We start from the raw sequence: 21340 nt of genomic DNA, 5'->3' as shown, positions 1-21340 counted from the left end.
TATATATATATATATATATATATATGTATATATAAAGATGTAATTAATTGACTTTACGTAATGTATTTGCCAAAAAGTAAATATATTTGGTGTTGACATTTGATATTAAAGCATAATGATGTTTTTCATTTGCAAGGTACCCAGGTACACTGTAGGCAAGTTTCTTTTTTATGGATACTGGTACATGAGTGAGGTGATGTGAATGCTTTTCTTGGTGGATGATATTGGTCATAGTGTTTTTGAGAAGTCTTATATCAGACACCTAAATCCACATACAGGCATCTCTTATACCTAATGAGTTAAGTATTTCTCCGTAGCAATAGCAAAATACTTATGTGCTGCTTTGTGTGCCTGGGTAAGAGTTATGTCTCTGGTGTGCAAGAATTCACTTAGTATTTGCAAACTCTTAATTTGTGTGTTTCTAAATGGAAATAGACTCTTAATAGTTATAGGATATGGATTCTGATATTTTCAGTGATATTTAGGAGCCCCTAAAAAGCCATGTCTCTGAGCATGTTTCTCTGTCTTAAAAATGTAGATCTGCTTCTAGAAGTACAGCTCTGGGGCATCTTGTTAATTTACTAAATCCTAAGGGTACTTTGGTTTGCATAAATTTAATGCAGTTTTGATTTTATCTTAAGTGTTTCTTAGTGAGGTCTTGCAGCTTGGGGAGTGACTCACTTGCAGGTAATGCTTGCTGTGGTTACACAAGACCATTTCTGTACCTTGAAAGAGTATGGTATTACTGACTGTGTGGTGGTTCTCATTACAGTTACCATGAGTTTTTTCAGTCCTGCTGTGTGTCTATGTAAAGAGCAACATGGATGACAATTTTCAGGGAATAACTTAGGAATGGCTGAAATTCTGTGTCTTTACCCTGTTTTAAGACCAGGAGTTGAAATTGACAAAAACATAAAATCCAGGCTGGTAAAAACAAGATACCTTTTTACAACTGTCTTGAAAAAAACCCAGAAATCCGGTCTTGCAAACACAGAGTTTAACACAAGAGTAAAACTTGTCTTAAAATGCAACTTTGAAACTTGGAGACTTCTCAGGGCCTTAGTGCCTGAATTGCAAGTCCTTAGTAATAGAATTTAGATAATAAAGTGCTGTACAAAAAAGTAATAGAGAACAAAAAGCAGTATATAAAAGCAAGGACATGAAAACTCTCAAGGCAAAAATATATCTTTAAAGCAGATATAGCTTTATGTAAACTATAAATGTGATATAAAATAAACCAAAATGACGTGACTACAAGATAAAACAAATCATCATTGAAGACTATTAGCAGTGTCCCTGTATTCCAAACCAGGTGGATGGAAGGTGAAAAGCAAGATATGAAGAAATGCATTCATGTTATAACTACCTCTTATCTCATACTTCTGTACTTAGGGTTATGTGTTCATATATCTATGCACAGAAATAAAACTTCAGAATTCACTTAGTAACTTAGAATTCACTTAGTATTCACTTATGCAACTGTTGCCCTGTACTTCAAGTCTTGTAAGTGAATAAGAAGATAACTAAAGTGGATTTTAGTTTCTATCCAAAGAGGGAGAAATGTCTAGGAATGATCATCTTGGATTGAGGATATGAATAAGATCTGGAAAAAAAAAGTTTAATGAAGATGGATGATGAATGATTATTTTCTATCTCATAACATAGACATTGAGGAAACTGAAAGCATTTTGCGAAGAAGTAGCCTTTAGTCAGATTTTACATGACAGGTTTTGCAGCTTGACATTGCTGCACACAGGTTTGTGCTATGTTCTATTTGTGGGCTTTTTAAAATACCAGTTCTTCAGTATGTAATTTAATAATTGTAACACAGTTAAAAAATTTACTGTTCAAAATAGTTAAATGGAGAAAAAACCCAAACCAACCCCTTTCAAAGTTTATTCTATAGATTTCAGAAGGAAGGCCCTCCCCCCCACCCCCTCAACAGTTTGTCTACTGGAGGGGGAAAAAATGTAAGTTTGTCTAGGGAAGGAAAGTTGCAGGAGGGAGGTGTGACCTGAGTAACACATTACTGCCAAATAACTGCTGGTAATAGGTATTTGTCTGGCGTTCACAAAATTTGCCTGGCCTCTTTGTATCACTGTGGCATAGTTAGGCACAGGAATGGAGTAAATATATAGCTGCAAATGGATATAAAATGATGTTGTTTAATGTGTGACTGATTCAGATCTAATATGCTTTTTTTTTCTTTTCCTTAGATTCAAGCACCCTTTAAGGACCAATGTACCCAATAGCTCATGGAAGAAAAAAATCAAACCAGGACATCCTTGGTTTCCAGACTACCAAAATATGGAACAAAAACTTTAGGAAGTGTTTTGCAACCTATGCCAAATGGGACTGCTGTTAGTTTAGCAGGGAGCAATGGTGGCAATAACTTTGGCAAGCACAATGGCACCGTTCGCATGTCTTCCTTTGCTTTCAATTGGAAAAAATCAAATAAATATCAACTTCATGATCAAAATGAGAGAGAGACCAACTCTAAGCTTAACTATAATGAAAAATTAATTGATTCTGAGAAGTATTCTCAGTCTCAAGGAGCATTGGGTAACGATGTGCTCAGGGTGGGTTTGAACAGTACTGCTTCGGTTGTGTCAAAAGCGGCAAAGCAAACCAATATGTTTGTATCTTCTACTGAGGAATTAAACCAAAAGTCAGTGCCTGGACTCTCTAGTTCAGCAAAATTCGCCAAAGGTACCCTGTCAGGAAGGACCTCATATTCTGGACTCAGTGCTCCAAAGTCCCATTTAAATGGATTTTATGGGAATAGGCCAGTGGTAGGCTTGCAGCGACCTAGAGCTAATTCCAGTGCCACAAGGACAAGTTCAGGAGAAAGCCTGGCACAGTCTACAGACAACAGCAAGGATTTTTCCTGTGAAAAAATGGTAAGATCACAAAGTTTTTCACATTCCATTCAGAATTCTTTCCTTCCCACTGCATCTTTAACCAGGTCACATTCCTTTAATAAAGCTGTGGATCTTACAAGGCCTTACCATAGTCAAAATGTAGCTGCCAGGACGTCTCAGAGGTCGACTTTGCTGTCAAGAAATGCACGTCAGACGTTGGATGCACCCAATGGAAATGAACCTATGAAGTATGGTTTTAGCAGGCCCTACTCTAGTATGTCAGCTCCTTGTTCCAAGAAGCCTCCACTGTCAAATGGATCTGGATCAGCACTTTCTTTTGGATACAGATTAAGTCGTCCTTCTCTGCTGAAGCCTACCAGGCAGCGATTTACTGGAAATATTGTTGTGGATGACAGCAAAAATACAACTCCTGACATTTGCATTGTGGAGAACTCTGAAATTTCAACAAATATTAATAGAGCAATTGAGAAAAACAGTATTCTAGAGAGCAACGCTCAAAGAACAGAATCTGATGAGAGTCCACATGAAAGTGTGGGAAAACACGGGTCAAAACTCATGTGTATGAGTGATGATGGAGATGAAATATCTATATCTTCTCTGTCATCCTCTGAAAAAAATGATTTGAGTGAAGACTTCAGTGATGACTTCATAGATATAGAAGACCAAAACAGAACTATACAAATACCACAAAAGGAAAGCTGCCTTCAAGATTTAGAGCACGGGAGTAGAACGTCAATGGAGCCGTTCACTTCTCTCAAGGACAGTGGAGGATCTTGCTGTAATGCTGATGACTGGCTTGATATAAATGTGTCTGGTAAGTACTTTGTTTTGTTTTAAATTTTAGATAGTTAATCAAGGTTCTCTAACAGTAATTAAGTTTTATGTAATTGCACATTGCTTATGGATTGTTTCAGAATGGAACTTGGCTCTGTGCTGGCTTATTTGTTTTCTTACAGTGCCTTTTCTTTCCCAAGCATGACTTCTAACATCTCTTTTTCTTTGGAATAAGAATGAATAATATCTCTTTTAACCACACATGTAGTGTGGTTGTGGGATTCTTCTTTTCCTTTCTTTGCCATTCATTAGTCTGAACTTTTGATTTTTTTTTAAGGAAAATTTCTCTTCACCCCCTTGGTCCCCTCTGCTTCTGTAGGCAGAGAATGACTGTAACTGCATCTACAGTGTGGGGTGTGTAATTAAATCAGTTAAATTACTAATAGGAATGTTACTGTTCTTTGGTTTTTCTTTTTCCTGAGACATTATATTAATTCTTTAAAAAATAGTGGAAGAGACTGAGGATACTGTTAACAGCCATATTTTCCATCATCTGATGGACTTCTAATAGTATGTGCTTGTTTTGAGAGAAGTTACAGTTGAAAGACTGTATCCAAAGGATATGCTTTTGGACCTACCTTCTAAGATACTTTATTCTAGAAAGCTGCATGAGTGAGTTCAACTTAGGACCACAAAGATGGAGTGGAGCACCTCTCTTAAGGTGAAAGGCTGAGGAAGCTGGGGCTGCTCAGCTTGGAGGAGACTGTCGGGTGACCTCACTAGTGTTTACAAATATGTAGAGGATTGGTGTCAGGAGGATGGAGCCAGGCTGTTCTCAGTGATGGCCAATGATAGGAAAAGGGGCAGTGAGTACAAGCTGGAACATAAGAAATTCCAAAGAAACATAAGGAAAAACTTCTTCACAGTGAGGGTGAAGGAGCACTGGAAGGGGCTGCCCAGATGAGTTGTGGAGTCTCCTTCTCTGGAGACATTCAAAACCCACCTGGCCAAGTTCCTGTCAGGACCTACTCAAGGTGGTCCTGCTCTGGCAGGGGGCTTGGACTAGATGATCTTTTGAGGTCCCTTCCAACCCTTAAGATTCTGTGATTCTGTAAATGAGCAGTGTAAGAGGCTAGCAAAGCTGTATGTTGGAAGGATACTTAGTTGTAGCTACCACATCAGCTTGAGCTTCTTCCACCTCTAGGATGAGTGAACAATACTGTAGAATGCTTTCAGATATTTGTTACAGTACAATTTCATGTAAGTTAATACATCATTAATACACACTTTCTTGTTAATTTTTGGAATATTGGATCATTCTGGGAGTCTTAATTCCTATTTTCTTCAAGCAGTGGATGACAGCAGTGAAAGCACAAAGCCTACTGCTGAGAATGTGGTTTCCTCAGAGATGAATTACAGAACTGGATCTTCTTTTGAGCTTTCTCCATCCGACAGCTCTGATGGCACCTATATGTGGGATGAAGAAGGATTGGAACCTATTGGAAGTGTCCATCCATGTGGAAGTTATGAATCTTCAGAAATGAACAGCATAGTATGTATTTATATGCATAACTTGCATAATTACTGTGGTTTGAGTTTATTGCTTATTAAGTATATTCTGAAAAGAGAATTATTGTGTTTTCTTGACTTGGTAATTGTTGCTTCTTTCCTCTAGTTTTTCTGCCTTTTTGAAACTTTGTTTAGGAACTCTTATTTCTGGACAAGTGACCTTGATTAGGATGTTGATATACTTGACAATAAGGAAAAAATAGGTCTTTCCTTATGCAGTCTTGTGATAATACTCACAAGGAAGAAAATAATTATTTTTCTGCTCTGCTTTTTCTTTTACCAATCTCTGAACCTAGTAGTGAAAAGCAAGGAAATAGCTATTGCCTACCTGATTTCTTCCTCATCTTATTTCTGTACTGTGTATGTATAGGACCCTTTTGAACTGAAGTTTAGTTTTGATTTCTCAGTATCTTCAAGCATAGAATCTTTAAGGTAGAGACCTGACTGTAGCTTACTGTAGCAGGACTCTTTGTATGTCTGAAATGTGATACACAGGATGGATAACACCTATTTTCTGATGGCTGAACTTGTAACTGATATGCAAGAGACTTCATTCAATCTGAAAAATGGATTGAGAGTTGTTGCAGTGCTGTGATCCTCCAGCTGAAGCTGAGGAGCCAACCTTGGGATTTTGGTGGGCATGAGGGAAGCATTGTCTGTTTGTCCTTCATCGCTTCCCACTCTTCAAGTTCCTTTATCCAAACAGACTTTTGAACGAAGCAACTAATTTTTTTAATTAACACAATACCAACTATCAGAAGTTCTAACACACAGAATTTGGTGTAGTCAGTGTGTCATGCCTCGTGTTTCAGATGTGTTAGATACTGGGTCACCACTGCTAATTTAGTAATGTACGTATCAGTTTGGGATTTGGACAGGTTTGTGGCACCTGCTCACACTTCAATTTGTAGTTCTAGTAGGGTTGCCTGCTGTAGCAGACAGGAGCAGAGACTTTGTCTGAAACTTGGGGTGTGGCTGTGTAATTATGTTTTTACGGGTAGCCACATACAGATTCCATGTGTATTTTCAGCTGCTTGTGATAGTGGTTACTTTCTGTCTTAAATTATAATGTTGGGAGATAGGACCTAAAAGAGTTTAGAAATGTTTATTAACTCTTCATGGTAATTGTGGCCAGCTTGGAAAAGTAATTTGAGACTTTTCCAGCATGAGCTTTGTAGTTTTATTGAAGTTTATAGGGGATAAAAATGTTTAGTGTGAGCCACTGCAAAAACACGCACCCTTTTCCCCAAACATGTGCAAGCCCTTGCCAGGAAAAAGGAAGTTTTAAAACTGAATCCTTGACAAATTTTAAATACAGATATTTTTGATACATACAGTGTAATGTTTCAAACAAACGAAAGACACAGTTTACCTATGCTTTTGGACTATGTATCTAGCTTTTTGATACATGTGGCCTCTATGCATTAATTTTTGCATGTGTATGAATTGATAATCAGTGTTCTGATGGACAGAAGCTATAGTAAGCCTTATGGAAGAGAGGCATGTTAGAAGCAGTTCTTACTTCTATTCACTCTTTTAAGTTTATTTCTTCTGTTATTGAAAGTAAATAGGTTTTAAATAGGGCTTAAATGTGCAAGGAGGAACTTACTAGAGTAAGAGGACTTACTCTAGATGAATCTAGAAATTCATGTGATTTTTCAACTCATTGTGATTTTTATCCCATTAGAGCTGTTCCAGAATCATAATGCGTATTGTACTGAGAGTTTTTAACTTTGAGAGAAACATCAATAGTAATATTTTCTTCTTAGGAGACAGAAGGGTATTTTTAAGTCAGCTTGGTTTTTGAGGAAAAATAACTCTGAAAGGTTCCTTGAATGGCCTTTTAGTGGTGTGGATTTTTTTCCCTGTGCTCTTTGATTTTTGTTTTTTAGTAGAAAGCATGATATATTTTCATTCTTTAGCCTTAAGATTAAAAACTGGTCATGTTTAATCTGACGATGCAGAATTTCTGAAGCAGTTTTCCATTATTTCTGAAGCAGTTTTCCATTATTTCTGAAGCAGTTTTCCATTATTTCTGAAGCAGTTTTCCATTATTTCTGAAGCAGTTTTCCATTATTTCTGAAGCATTATGTTCTTCAGTAGATTAATAGCACTTCCCTATGTTTTTCCTTGTCTCTACATGCAGGCAATGACTATAAAGACAGGTTAAAAAAGAAGACCGAAGGCGTTGAGCTTAATTATTGTGATTAGTCAGCACATCAGATGTTTTGATTGCTGTGAGATATGTGATCAAATTATGCAGTTTCTATCCTCTAGTGTGGTGAGGGTAAAAGCAGTTAATATCTTTGTCAAATTTCAGTTGCTAAGAGTCAGATGTAAGAATTTTGAGTGCTTGAGCTAATGCCAGCCTGACTGCCCCTTGGAATGAGGATTTCCAAGGACTTCTTCAAAGCAGACAGATGGTTCTGGGCTTTCTGTGGCATCAGGTTGGAGTGCGTAAATGCTATGGAGCTGCAAAACAATTCTGATAATTAGATGGTGAGTAGCTTGTAGTGTTTAGTGCAAAATTCATCTTCTTTTCTCTCCACCCTGCTGTTGTGATGTTAGTCTTTAAAGCTGTCTCATCTTTAGTATCAACAAATACTAAATGCTTTTCCTAAACTTCTCTGTAGATGGCAGTGCAGCTCTTATTGGGTGGGCAATCTTAGATTAAAAGTTTTTTGACCAGTTTTGAAAAGGCAACTTTTGCAGTAGATTTCAGCTAGCCTTCTGGAATGGCAGCTGGAGTAGGAAGAAGACAGAAGGAGCTTGTTGACTACTCAATCTGTTTAATTTTGTTGTATTTTTTTTGAAAAGCAAAGCAGATATTGATATTCTTAGGAGAAGGATTGTGTCTTCATCAAAAAAATTTCTGATTTACAGAGCCAAGCTGAAACCAAGATTTTTAAGTTCTTGTTTCCTATGGATAGATTCTGTTTCATTGACTATTAGTATTTTGCTTGTTTGTACCTACTGAAGGAGCAACTGTGAGGGCTAGCATTCACTCAGGAGAACTGAGAGCTACACATCTGAGGGACCAAATATCTGGTTTCTACAATGATCTTTGAAATAGGTGCTTGGGGAAGAAATTATTTTACTTCAGACTGAGGGAAATATATGTGGGTTTTTAATAACTTGGAATACAGCGTATCAACCTTGCTACACTTCTGCTTTCATTACTTTTTGTCTGGAAATACTGTTCATCATACATGCATCATAACTGGAGTCTCATAGCTCCATTGTTTAACTGATAATGAAGCATTCTTACTGTAGCAAGGTTTAAGCTTTGTTTTCTTCTGTCCATTGTATTAAGTAGACATGAGAAACAGGAACTGTAGTATAAGTTTGTTCAGAGGGAAGCTTTGAATATTTTTGGTAAATCAAGTGCCTTTTTACATTAAGGATGGGATAGAGAATACAGTTGTTACTGTGTCTGTTGTTCTGGGGTATGTTTTCTTAAAAAAAACCTGATATTCTAGTGCATAGTAGGCTACAAGAAGTAAGAATTCAAACCGAAAATATCTGAAAATATCTAGATTTAGCTTTGTTTTTTAATATCATCTAGAGAACAACTTGTGGTGGTGAGCTGTGGATCTCTTTTTTTTTTTTTCTTTTGCCAAACAATTTGATTTGGGCAAATAGATTTAGACAGGAAACTATTGTGAATATCTTCTCTATTATCTAGTCATATCAAGACCTGTCTTAGGAAAAGAGAAAAGAGATTGAGTCCTCAGACCCCTTTTTACTATGGACTTGTATTCAATATGAGTGCTCGTGCTATGGTTTTTTTCACTGAAATAAAGCAAGCCAGTATTTTTAGTCTAGAGAGAGTGAACATTAATGTAATTGCAGGGATATAGGATTACGGAGTAATAATTGAAATCTGGCTTGAAGGGACAGATGGGTTTTAGCTGCTTTGCTGGGAATTTAGTTGCTCTTGGGATGAAATCTCATTCTCATTGGAATGAATCTGTTCTGTCACTTATTGACATGTGGCCAGAATTTCAGCCAGAGTGTGAAACAGTTACATTTTGTTCTTCTTCCTAGGTAACTTTTGAAATCTCCTAATATGTCTTTTGTTTTTGGGGTTTTTCTTCCTTTTTGTGATTGAAACCTAGGAAGGGGAAATTCTGAATTAATTTTTGAGACTGAGCATAATGCTTTTGAGAGGTTTGATATGCTTAGATATTCACAGAGTTTTTTGCAAGTAATGTTAATTACCTTTCTAAACAATTCTTTTCTTATGACTTTATAGTAAGCTTTAACTTGGAAGTTTGATTTCTCAAAGGAGTAATTTGTTCTATGAATTCAGACTTTTAATGTGTGTATTTCTTATGCGCTTAATTCTGTAGAGGGACATGTTCTAGATACTGTCTTCTACCCATTTTGCTTTCTTCAGTTGTCCATTCTCCTCAGGAGGTTCATGTCAAAGGCATAATTCTTGTTCTTTGAGAAGCTGGACTTTTAAAAAATGTGTACTATGACAGCTGTAATAAAAATACAAATACACATAAGCTTAGGAGAATTTAAAAGTATAGAATACAACAGCTATTCAGTTACATAAGGGTTGCTTTTAAAGTAGAATCTGGCAAACTTTTATGAAGTGAGTCCCTTAGAGGTTACCATTTGAGATAAGATATCTCTTGTCCAGTGTTTTGTGGTGGAACTATGTAATACTACGGTAGAAGTGCTTAAATGATTTTTGAAACGGTACACAGGTGAATATTGAGTCTCCATACAGTGCTAGAAGCACTATGTAACTGCTCTTGGAAGCATTTAAGCTCAAAGTCTTTGTGAATGAAAATCAGTGTTTACAGGTTTCAATGCAGTGTAAGAAATATACGGAAAATGAGTTGAATTCTTAGGATGTTTTTCACAAGAGCAGTAATAGATTTATCAAGGCGTTCAGTACTGAGTATTCAGAAGGTCTTGTGCTTCATTTTTGTGCATTGAACAGGATTTAGTGAAACTGTTGTTGTGATACAGAGATTTACTTTTCTGCTAAAGCTTTCTAAAAGGAGCTGCCTTGAAATGAGCACTTGAGAAGCACATGTAGGAAGCAGTTTCCCTCTAATGAGCTAATTGAAATTTGATGGTGGTTCTCTGCTTTTCATGTTGCAAGTGAAGCATCTTAAGATTTTAAGATGCTGAAGATAAATGTAAAAGTAAAAAATAACTCCTTTGATGTAAAATCTGCATTTTCATATGAAAGAATATATATGCACGTGGAATTTTATTATTGAAACAAAACCTCTTACATTTATGTAGACTCTCATGATGTCTTCATGTAAGTCATTACTGAGACCTCTAGATTTCCAACAAGTAAAGCTTCTTTTCTCTCTTTTACTTGTTTTTTTTTCTCTGCAAGTTGATTTTAAAGTAATCTGTTAGTGAAGATTTTCCAGTCAGAAAAGATTTGCATACCATTTAGTGTTTCCTTTTTTTCCCAATAAAAGACAAAATCAGTATTTTTGTTGAGTGCTAGAGTGTACTTGCTATTGATATAGGAAATAGTTGAATGATTTCTGAGTGAAGATAGGCAGCTGCTGAACTGCCTCAATTGGTGACTTGAGTCTTATAGAATCTTATCCATTGTTCTAAAAATAAACAAATGAATTAAAAATGGATAGTAATACTTGATGTTATCATCATTATGAATTATTATTGATATCTTTTTCATTCAGCAAAAAAACCAGTAAGGATTCTTCTTAAAGCAAAGGATGGTGTTAGAATAAGATACTTAGTCTGTCAAAAAAATAGATTATCTGTACTGAGATGAACACTGACTAATTGCATTTCCACCTTTTGTTAGTGTCTTTTGGCTAACAAAAGGCTAAGGTAAATTAATTGCATTGTGTGCCCCTATGATGCTTTCTTAGAGGAGCTGGTGTGCTTCGTAGAATCATAGAATGGTAGGGGTTGCAAGGGACTTTCAGAGATTATCTAGTCCCACCCCCCCTACAGAATGATTCAATTGGACATTTCCTTAAAAAGGTCTTGATTTGTTCTGTGCCCAAAACCAACAAGATGGTTACCATTCTGACCTGAATTCATTGACATTAATAAATATGTAATTAATGTATAATTAATACTTTTTTTTGCGAAGCAATTAGTGTTCACTGTTCCAAGTTACACCACTAGATGCCCAGCCCAGTGCCTTAGTAGACTGAGTTTGAAAGGAAAATTGTTATTCGTCTGGTATAACAATATTTAATTAAGAATAATATTCTAGTATTGGGGAATCTTGACATACCTGTGTTAGAGTAATTTCGATTTTGAAGTAGCTGGTTTTTTTTTGGTGCCTGAAGATACTGCCTAACAAGCTTTTGAGAACCCAGACATCTTAGTCTTTCTTGCTGCTGCTGCTAAGTTTATCTGGCCGCTGTTGTGACGTAACTGAGCCATAGACAAGGAAACTGAGCCATCTTTCCCTATAGGTATGTGAATCAATATTAGAACTGATTATTATGTCACAACTAAGTACAAGCTTGTGTCAGCATGTTTTGTTAGTGGTCTTCCTCAACCATTCTTTTGGTGGAGGTTGCTGGCAAATGGCTTTCCTGCTCATGGCATAGAAGGGAAATGGCATTAAAACAGAGACTCTGATTTCAGAGGTACTGCCTTGAGAGGAAGAACAGCTACTGTCTACCCTCCTACCACTGCTCTAGTCTTCAACTTTAAAGGCTCAACTGTTACAGCAACGGGAGATAGTGAGACTGAATGACTTAATGAGATGGTGTTTCTGTCTGTCTTGTATGATGTACAGTCCCTGCTGTCAAATATTAAGAGGTTATATGACTGTATTATAGTGCACAAACCTCTTGTGATGTTTGGCTTGAAAGGCATGATGTTTTGTGAACAAGCTTTTATGGCCAATTACCTTTTTTCCTTGGGAATAGGAAAGCATGTATGTCTTTGAGAGCAGCTTGATTCAGAACTGATGCAGTAAATCTCATGAGATTTTGGCTGGTAAAATCAAGTAAAGCAATTCCACGTGTACTCTTGTGTTTCATTAGCGGTAGCTATTAATGAAAGCTTTGAGTTTGTGTGGTGGACAGAGAGCAGCAGCTCATGTATTGTTATGTCAAATACGGGAATAAATACTAGTAGGAATTAGCACTTTTATTTCATAAGCTTGTAAGAGACTTTTCCAGTGGAAGTTGGTAATTGCATACCCAGGATTATATTTTAATGTGAGTTTATAGCTATTCCTTTTCATTTTTTTTCTGTATTGTACCAAGTAGCATAACTTTTCAGTAACAGAAAGATTTCAGAATTACTCTAATGTACTTCAGCTAACTGTATTACTGAATTTTTAAGTCTCACTAATTTCTTTTCTTACTCCTAGGAAGTGTTCAAACTGTAGTGAGCAGGTAAACATGTGCCCAAAGAGAAGAGAGTCGTCAAAGTGGAGTATTTTTCGGACTTACCAATATAAACAAGTAAAGCACTGTTTAAAAAAAAACCTTTAGAACAAATTGCAACGTGCATCTAACCTTATCCAAGTTTCTGAATGCTTTGCAGATAACTTAATTAAAACCATCTACATTGGCATACATCTTCATTTAACTTTGCCTTTTGACCTTAAGTGGTGTCCTGATAAGTTATTGGGAACATTAGCATTGAATATTTTTCCAAATTACTTTCTGTTGTGAAGCATCAGAAATTTAGGGGAGGCATGATGTCTTATACACGTTGGCCTCAGTTCTTTTTGTAGCATACACAGCTTTGGTCCCCTTGGATGAAATCTGCACACCCAGTTTAAGTCTTACATTTCCTGCAGTTCTAAATATAGGATGTGCTTTAACTGCTTTTCAAGAGCATCTAAGATTGCATTCAGGCCATATTGATACCAACTGCAGTCTGATACCACCTTATAATTCTGTCATCCTCCTTGAGACAGAAAATATAACAAAATGTCATTTTTTCCACATGAGAGGTAGTTTTGAGTAAACAGCATTTCTATGACTTTTGTTCTTGGTTCACACTGTTAAAATCTATCGGGATAATTTAGTGAAATATACTTCTACAAAAGTGCAGTGACAGGAAGCTTTCTCTGTTGTTAGCAGCTCCTTGAGAGACTATTCAAAGTAGAATTACCCAAAAATAGTTAGGGGGGAGATGTTTGAGAATTGTTTTACTTTCTGTTACAAATAAGTCTAGTAAGCTGACTGCATAAAAACCTGAACACATGAATGCTGTGTAACAGTGCATATTTGCATTGTCCCAAGTGCCTGTCTAGAGTATAATTAAAAATTGTTGCACAGAGAACTTAATTGATCTCCTTGTAGTAGCCTTGTCCATGGTGTTCCTCTGAATTTTGAGGTTACAGTTTGGTTCCTTTCTCAGCTGGGAATTCTTTGAAGCCTCCCTGTTTTCCTTGAAGCTAAACCTCACACTATTAGTACAAGTGTAAGTCATCAGAGTAAGAACCATTCACTATCTGTAGCAATTACATACTACTTGATAGCATAAAACCGTTATTTGTAGGTACTGTTAACTGTAAAAGGGTTGTTGAACTTCTGATATCAGCAGACCTTTCCTTAAAACCCACTGGAAGCAATGAGTAGAAAGCACTTTTTTTTTCTGTCAGCCTCTGCTACTTGTGTACTATTTATGCTCACTACTGGTGCTTTTCTATTGTTGTGCTTGATGGAAAATTATAAACTTTCTACTTAAACATTTGCCTTTTTTTTTTTTAAATATTAGAAAACATTCATTAGTTTTGCTGGAATTCTGCAGAAAGATGCTCAAAACGCTACACACTGCCCTCTTCAGTTTCTTTTTTGTAGACTTACTACCTGAGGCTAGATGGCAGTCCAGGAAAGCTTTTTGTGACTGTGGGATTTAACTTGTGCTGTATGTTTGGCAAGTGCAGTTGCTTATGAATTGGTGAAGTGTCAGCAGTATGGTTACTGCTTCTGGTTTGCTTCTTTCTCTCTCTTCATCATGCTGTTGAATGTTGGATTTCTTACACAGTCTGACATCTGATTTTATAATAAAAAATCAGGAAGTGTAGCTGTTTCTTGAAATGTAGTGGATAGTAATTTAACCTAATAATTTCCTGTCTACTTTCAAAAAACCTAGATAGAACATATATAAAGATCTGCTGTTATTGAAAACACATTTATAGAGGCATTTTAAGATGTATATATTTAATATTTTCTCAAAGAGTTAAACAAAAATGTCTCGGATTTTCAGGAGGAAGTTCTTGCATTTGTTGTCACAGCAACCTTCTGTTACAGAGCATGACTAAGTGATGGAATACTTGTTTGGAAATTAGGCTTCATTGTCTTTAATGTTTTGCAATGTAGAGCATTTAAAATAGCTCTCTTCCTCTCCTGTTGTTGTCCTGCAGTGTTCCCTCCTTTCTCTTCCCTGTGTGTTTTCCTTTGTTTTTCTATCTTTATTTACTTTAGGTTTTTCTCTTCCACGGTATAGTATGTGCCTTCGTGTGTTTTTTGTTTTATGTCTCTGTTTTCTGCCTTCACTTAACAGTTCTTTTTAGTTCCTCTTTAAAACTGCTTTTTTGGAGACTTGAATTCTTACTTCTTCATCTCTTCTCTGTCTCTATCTAGGGTGTTGTCAAATGCTGAAAATAGCATTGAAAAAGAGCCTGGAAGCCTCCTTCCTCTACTGTCAGCCTTGAATTGTGTTTGACTTTTGCAAGTGTCCTTTAGCTGCCCTCCAGATGACTGATTTACCCAGTCTGTTTAATGTTTGTTTTTAAAAGCTGCTTCCTTTTTTCATCCTTCAAATACCTGAAATGATACTTTGCTACTTTCTGTGCCACTCAGACTCTTCCCTTGAGGTTTGTTTGGACAGATTCTTCTGTAATTCTGTCCCTTTACTCACGCTTATTTTCTGCCTGTTGAACTTTGGTCTTATTTCATCCTTTTTTTTTTTCCTATCACTTTTATAGAAAATAAAAAATCTCAAATTTTAGCATCTCTACAGAAGAGATGTAGTATGTGCAACAGCACAGAAAATGAGTCTGAAAATGTCTGTGGAATTTGATGTATCTAAAGCTGCTAATATTTCTGAGCATAAACCACATCTAGGTTTTATTTGCAAAAGACCATTTGAAATATATTACAAGTATACTGTTTTAAAGGCTTGTGATACACTTTGACACTACAGAAACAAGGATTACTGTACAATTTCTTCTCATTCTATATATTAAAAGCCAATCATAGAAACATTATTTTTTCATTTTGTTTTTCTCCTGAAATTATGCAAACTCTCTCCCTTGATCTGTTATTTCAGTCAGGTGAATGAACTCTAGTTACACCATAAAAAGCAGTTTGTTTTGGAAGTACAATAACATGTTGGTTGCAGTATTCAAATGTCACACCAGAAACATCCAACTGGGAGATCTTAACAATTGCAAGGACATGACTATTAATGAAAAAGTTATAGTACATTTCACGTAGGATGCTCTGATACCCCAGCTTTTTCATATTGGCTGCAGATCATACAAAGCGAATTAATATCAGTAACTGATATTAAGGTTTAAAACAGTGTCCTTTACATTAATGTAGAAATTCTTTGTGGCTATCTCTGCTATACTGGCAGGATTATTGGTGATTAAAAAAAGAGAAGCATTGTTGGATGTAATTAAAATATAATTTAAGAAAAACTCTTGGATTATAACTCAAAAAATCCAGTGTGTATTTTTATGTATGAGAAATTTTCCCATTTTTCAGTGATGCTTTTTGCCAACGAATTCAATTTGTGAAGGAACAGTTGCAAAAGCTTTGGTTCTTCTCAGGTGTTTTGAGTTCTTGCCCTTCTGATGCATCACAGCTACATCCTCCAGATTAGACAAAACAAAAGTGTGTAAGGCAGGTTCAGTTTGAGAATAGGTATTTTGTGGTGTTTTAATATCTACCGAGGTTTCTCTTCATAAAAACTAGTTGGAAAGCTGTCCATTTTGTGGTGTTTTCCTGTTCAGTACTAGTGTTCTATGCATCAGTTTCTGTTGGATATTTTTGTTATCTTCGTGTTTTCCAGTTAAATCCTGGAAGCTAGGTATCTTGTAGCTGGCCTCCTATTCAGCTCCAGCTTTGCCCACTTCATGTAGCCACAGGAGTTTACTATGCAGTTGGCCTGCTGAGATATGTGTCAAAGACTGTATTGTGATATCTTTCTTAACTTTGGAAATAAAGTAGAACAAGCTTTGCTTACTTTACTTTTTAAGACTACTGGACTTTAAGGAATTTTTGGCAGAAGGTACAATGTCTGTTCAGCTCTCTTAGAAATATCTTTTTTGAGTAACATGCTCTCAAAAAATGCTTTGCTTATATGCTTTTGTCTTTTCCCATGTCCTTATGCAATATGAGTGTTCCCTGCTTTTGGGTTTCTCAACTTGCTTCCTGTACTGGTAGTTGCAGCTCAGCTGTTTCTTACCTAATGCCTTAGATGTTCTGTTGCAGTAGAAAATGAAGCACTACTGCCTGTGTTCAGTTGAAAACCTTTCTGGAAGGGAGTGCTTGGGGACAGCATTGTAGTTTAAGACTGCAAAACACCAAGGCAAACTTTATCTTGTTCTAGGTTGTACTGCTTTAAAAATCTAGTGCAAATCACCCTTGTGAAGTTACATGCCCCTTTTAATATACATTCTTTTCAACTATACAAATGAAATAATCTTCCCTTCCTGAAACTTCTAATAATTGCTGAAACATATAATATTCTGCACTTTTGAAGAACTTATTTCCTGTCCTGTTTGAACTCGTTGTCCACAGTGGTTTCATGATTATAATTGTTCTTAAGCAAATGTTATTAATGTTACTGCTGTGTAATTAACTTCAGTTCATTATACAGTAGTAAGAATAACAACACAGGTACGTAAATACAGGTTTTTATAAGTACTAATGTTGATGAAACCTGTACTTGTAGCTATTTCAAGATGACATTGTCGACGTGTACTTTTACGTTACGTTTCCCAAGTAGATAGCCTTGGGAAATACTCGGAGTGAATTCATGTATGGTCCAGCTATTGCAGAGACTTCATATTTGCAGTTGTGTTCTTCTAGCATGGAGTTGCCTCAGTGTGGTGCAGGAATACGTAATTAGGGAAGCATAATTAAATGTGCTGTTGACAGAGAAGTATTTTTGGCATCTCAAAGGCTGGCCTTCTGACATCATTAGATGACTTCTTAAGTTCTGATACAAAGACAAAAGTGACTTATCTGGGTTAATCTGTTACTCTGGCATAATATGTGTTTGTGTTGTTCTTTTTTTAAATGCTTTTGTGCAGCAATTGCAAACGTTTTCAACTTACTTAGATGTTTATGGCTGCTGTTTGTAGTTCATCTGTCATTCTCATTGAGGTTCTTGCAGTAGAAGAAAATAATACTTGTTCAAACTAATTTGAAAGATCAAAGCATGGCATAGAAATGATTTATCAACTAACAATCCAAAGCTGGAAGTTGCCTCTCAAACACATCTACATTTTGCAGAATTGATTAAAAAAAATACATGTTAGTTAAAATATTATAGTTCCTGGAAAAATTTGAATTTATGGGAACAAAAAGAAAAAAAAAATATGCAGGCAATTTGTTCTCCGAAATATTAAATTTACATTTCCTTTAAATAGCTTCCATTTCTCTGTGAGGCTTTTTCATAGTAGGTTTTGTAATTATTCACAATACCCTGATATGTAGGTTTTTGTTTTTTTCCTGTAAGTAAAACACTGTTTATAAACAAAATAATCCAGATAGAATATAATGAAAGCAGGTGGTTCTGTCTTAAACATTGCACCTTTCCTTTATATAGCTCATTTTTACTAAGTGCATATTAACTATTTTCATGTCATACTCTCTCTCCGAAGTCAATAAATAACTTCCCCTGCATGAATGCAGAATGCATCACGTTCTGTGTCACACAAAAAGTGACCATTTTTCCACCAGTTGTGATAAAATACAGTAATATTCTGTGAACACCATAGGAAGACTGCAGAAAAACAGAGCAACAGTTTAGGCAAATGCCTATTAATATTCCTTTAAACCTATACATTTCTGACACAGCAAATCTAATAAATGGATAGCTTTCCAAGTGAATATCGTTTTGCAGTATATTGTGTATAAGTATTTAGTTAAGTATTTGCTGATCACTTCATTATCTAGTGAGAAATAATTAGTGAAACATTCAATTTGCTTAATATTTAGTAAATTTTTCAATATTGGGCCCATGCATCATCTTCACAGGTAGCTGTTAAACCTAGGAAAAATCTGTGCTTCTGCTCACAGAAGAGACACACACGTGAAGTGCTTTAGTCTGACCTTGGGCCTTAAAGCTATAGCATTTACTGTGGGATATGGGAAAATAAGACCTCAAGAGTGACGGCTGTAGAAGTGTGAACAGTTTCCTCAGCCCTACTTTGTGTTGTAATCATTTAGTGTTATTCAAAGAATGCTGAACTTATTAATGTAGTAAAACAGCGTCAGGATTCTATGATAAAGTACAACTCTTTATTGCCTGATGTGGCTTTTCAGTAGCGTGGTGCCCACAGCCTCAAACTGCCCAATAAGTGGAATATTCCTGTAGCTATGACCTCTGGAGTTTTTTCCTACTGTTGGTATTGTTAAAGGAAGTAGAGTCAGTTTCTGTCTTTTAAACACTATCTTGGCTCCCCACATCACATTGCAGTACCCGTTCTGCAATATACCTGACTGACTATATACAGTATGTATGATTTCATTTAGTATGAACACTTCTTTGCATTTTTCTTGTACTATTAGCACACCCATGTAATATGACAGTTTGTTAATCCCTTTAGAAACACATGAACCACAGTCTTAAAGACAAAAGGCCACAGGACTTAGTGCTGGTAATATCATATTTTGAGTTTTGTTTGCCTGATGAGACAAGGTGACATCAGTTCCCTCCTCTTCCTTTCAATGGTACTGATACAATATGGTATGAGAGCTATAATAGAGTGACTTAACATCTCTTCCCAAAGCTGGCTTTGAATTCTGAACAAAGTAATTTAGTTTGAAAATGCATCCAACTATGGAGAAGGCTGGATATTAATGAAGAGAAAAATATTGGGATTATTCGATAGACATCAGGCAGAAATATGTTTTAATCCACCTTTGTTTCATCTGGCACTGTTGTTATATCTTATTACTAGAAGAGTAATGGTGGTTGTTTTTATAGATGTACTCAACTAAGGTTGATATTGGTCTTTAAAGGGAGGAGGCTGCCGATAGTATATAGTATGTGTACAACACAAATGTAATGAAGCTTTGAAATAAACTTTTTATAACAGTGGGTATATGAAACATCATGAAAGCATCTGTACCTTACATTTCCTTTCTTGCAGGATATCTTGAATAATCTTGATTCTTGTGATCTTGAAGATGATGATCTCATGCTTGATGTGGACCTGCCTGAGGACTCGCCTCATGACAAAGGTTAGTAAATAAGCCAAACAATCTTACTGTGAAACGCCATTATGTGCTTAAGAAATAAATGACATTGTTGCGTTGTGGTGTTCTGACCTCTGCTTGAATAAGCCAATGCACACTTCCAATAGTGTTTTTTCTTTAAGTAACAACTTTCCTAAAATGTAGGAGTTTTGATGTTTCTCTTCTCTCAAGTACAACTTTTACATTTGAAGAATTCTAAAGTTAGAAATGTACTGTCTGTTTTAAAAATGGGACCTTGTTGCATGTTGTTGATGTCTTCAAATATATATAAAAAATACATTTGAATACATTTCAAACCTTTAAGTTAATCCTTCAGTCTCATGCTTCAGCTATGTTTGAAAGTGTTGGAACAGCATTTTTTCAGCTTTGGTGAACGACAGTAATTATTTTTGAGGTAATTATTTATTTTTTGCTACAAAATTGCAATATCTTAGAATATTTTATACAGCTCAGGGTAATGGAAGCTTTAAGTATTAAGTGTGTTTTCAAGATGCCTTTTATGCACCCTCTTGTCAGTGAGGATGCTGGCAAACTTATCACAGGGAAGACTGTGGTACCTGGGTACCACTACAATAACACAAATCGAGCCTGGAATGAACTAGGCAAGACAAGTTTTCACTACATTTTCTCAAATCCTGTCTTGGAAAGATCGAGATATCTGTTTTTGGTGATTCCTCACCTACTTGTTCCAGTTGTTGTTGCCATGTGAATATGGTATGAACTTCACCTCTAAGTTCAGCAGAGGTGAATGTATCTTCAGATCAACTGAAACACTGACTGTGGAGCACTGTAATGTCTTAGTGTGTACTAACAGGCACAGAAAATCCCAGACTTTCATTATTTTATGTATTGTTCAGCTGCCTGCTGAAGCTTGGGGAAGTTCAGGTTTTTTGACAGTACCTTTGAGTTCTTTGCGGGCTGATGACTACACGTATGTTAGTTATGAAAATAAGTAAATAGATAGTCTTCTGTGTCCTGCAATGTTGACACATCATATTTGAACAGTTTGCATGTACAAAGGGCACTACTTAATCTTTTAAGTCTCAGAAGAAATGTTCCAAGATACTGTGTGAACAGCACTTAAGGACGACAGTGCTAGTATTACTTTTCAGCCATGATTTAATTTCAAAGAATGAATAAAAATCTAAGCCTAGGGGATAATGTTTCAATAAGGAGAATTCTGATTCTGTTGGGGAAAACCAAGAAGCAATTTGAAAGGACAGGTGAACTTGTTAGCATTACTGTATATGGAAAGTTAGAAGTAGTTGGGCTAAGGTCTGTATCGAGGCCTAGTGAGCAGTGTGGGATGTTGATGTAACCTAGCAGTCTAGGGAACTAGTGGGGCATGCTGAGCTTGTGCATTCTTGCTTAAACAAAGCAAAGAGATTAGTGAAGAATACTGAAGGCTGAATCTTGTTTTTCTCAAAGAAATCGTTATCTCGAATGTTTACCTGTTTGTTATCTATGGAAATTTCTGGTTGTGGATTCAGATAAGCATAGTCTCAAGTAACTACATGAAAGAGCACAACATAATCCTAAAGTCTAAGAAAACTGGTAAACATTACGGGGACCCGATGAAGTAATCATTTGTGGAAAGTATATAAACTCTGTGAAATTTTCTGTTAGTGGGGGCTCTGACTTTGGACACTAGTCCTCAGGTCCCTAGGGCCCTCAATAAAGCAC

The 21340-nt window shown here is 36.1% G+C and overlaps 1 protein-coding gene across 5 annotated transcripts in view; it reads left to right on the top strand.

Moving 5' to 3' along the window:
• The window catches only part of CCSER2 (coiled-coil serine rich protein 2), a 70510-nt gene that overhangs the window by 11633 nt on the left and 37537 nt on the right, over positions 1–21340 (top strand). For 3 of the 5 annotated variants that reach the window (XM_062001363.1, XM_062001364.1, XM_062001366.1), the window contains 3 exons: positions 2217–3696; positions 5006–5208; positions 19552–19642. In XM_062001363.1, coding sequence (XP_061857347.1) covers positions 2256–3696; positions 5006–5208; positions 19552–19642 — 1735 coding nt within the window. In that variant the 5' untranslated portion in view covers positions 2217–2255. Of the gene's footprint in view, positions 1–2216; positions 3697–5005; positions 5209–19551; positions 19643–21340 lie in introns of those variants that run through there. The other 2 variants (XM_062001367.1, XM_062001365.1) reach the window with 2 other exon arrangements.

The sequence above is a fragment of the Colius striatus genome, chromosome 8 (assembly GCF_028858725.1).
Source record: "Colius striatus isolate bColStr4 chromosome 8, bColStr4.1.hap1, whole genome shotgun sequence".
Classification (NCBI taxonomy): Eukaryota; Metazoa; Chordata; class Aves; order Coliiformes; family Coliidae; genus Colius; species Colius striatus.
The sequence above is the reverse complement of the archived record's forward strand: the minus strand, read 5'-3'. Positions and strand labels throughout refer to the sequence as shown.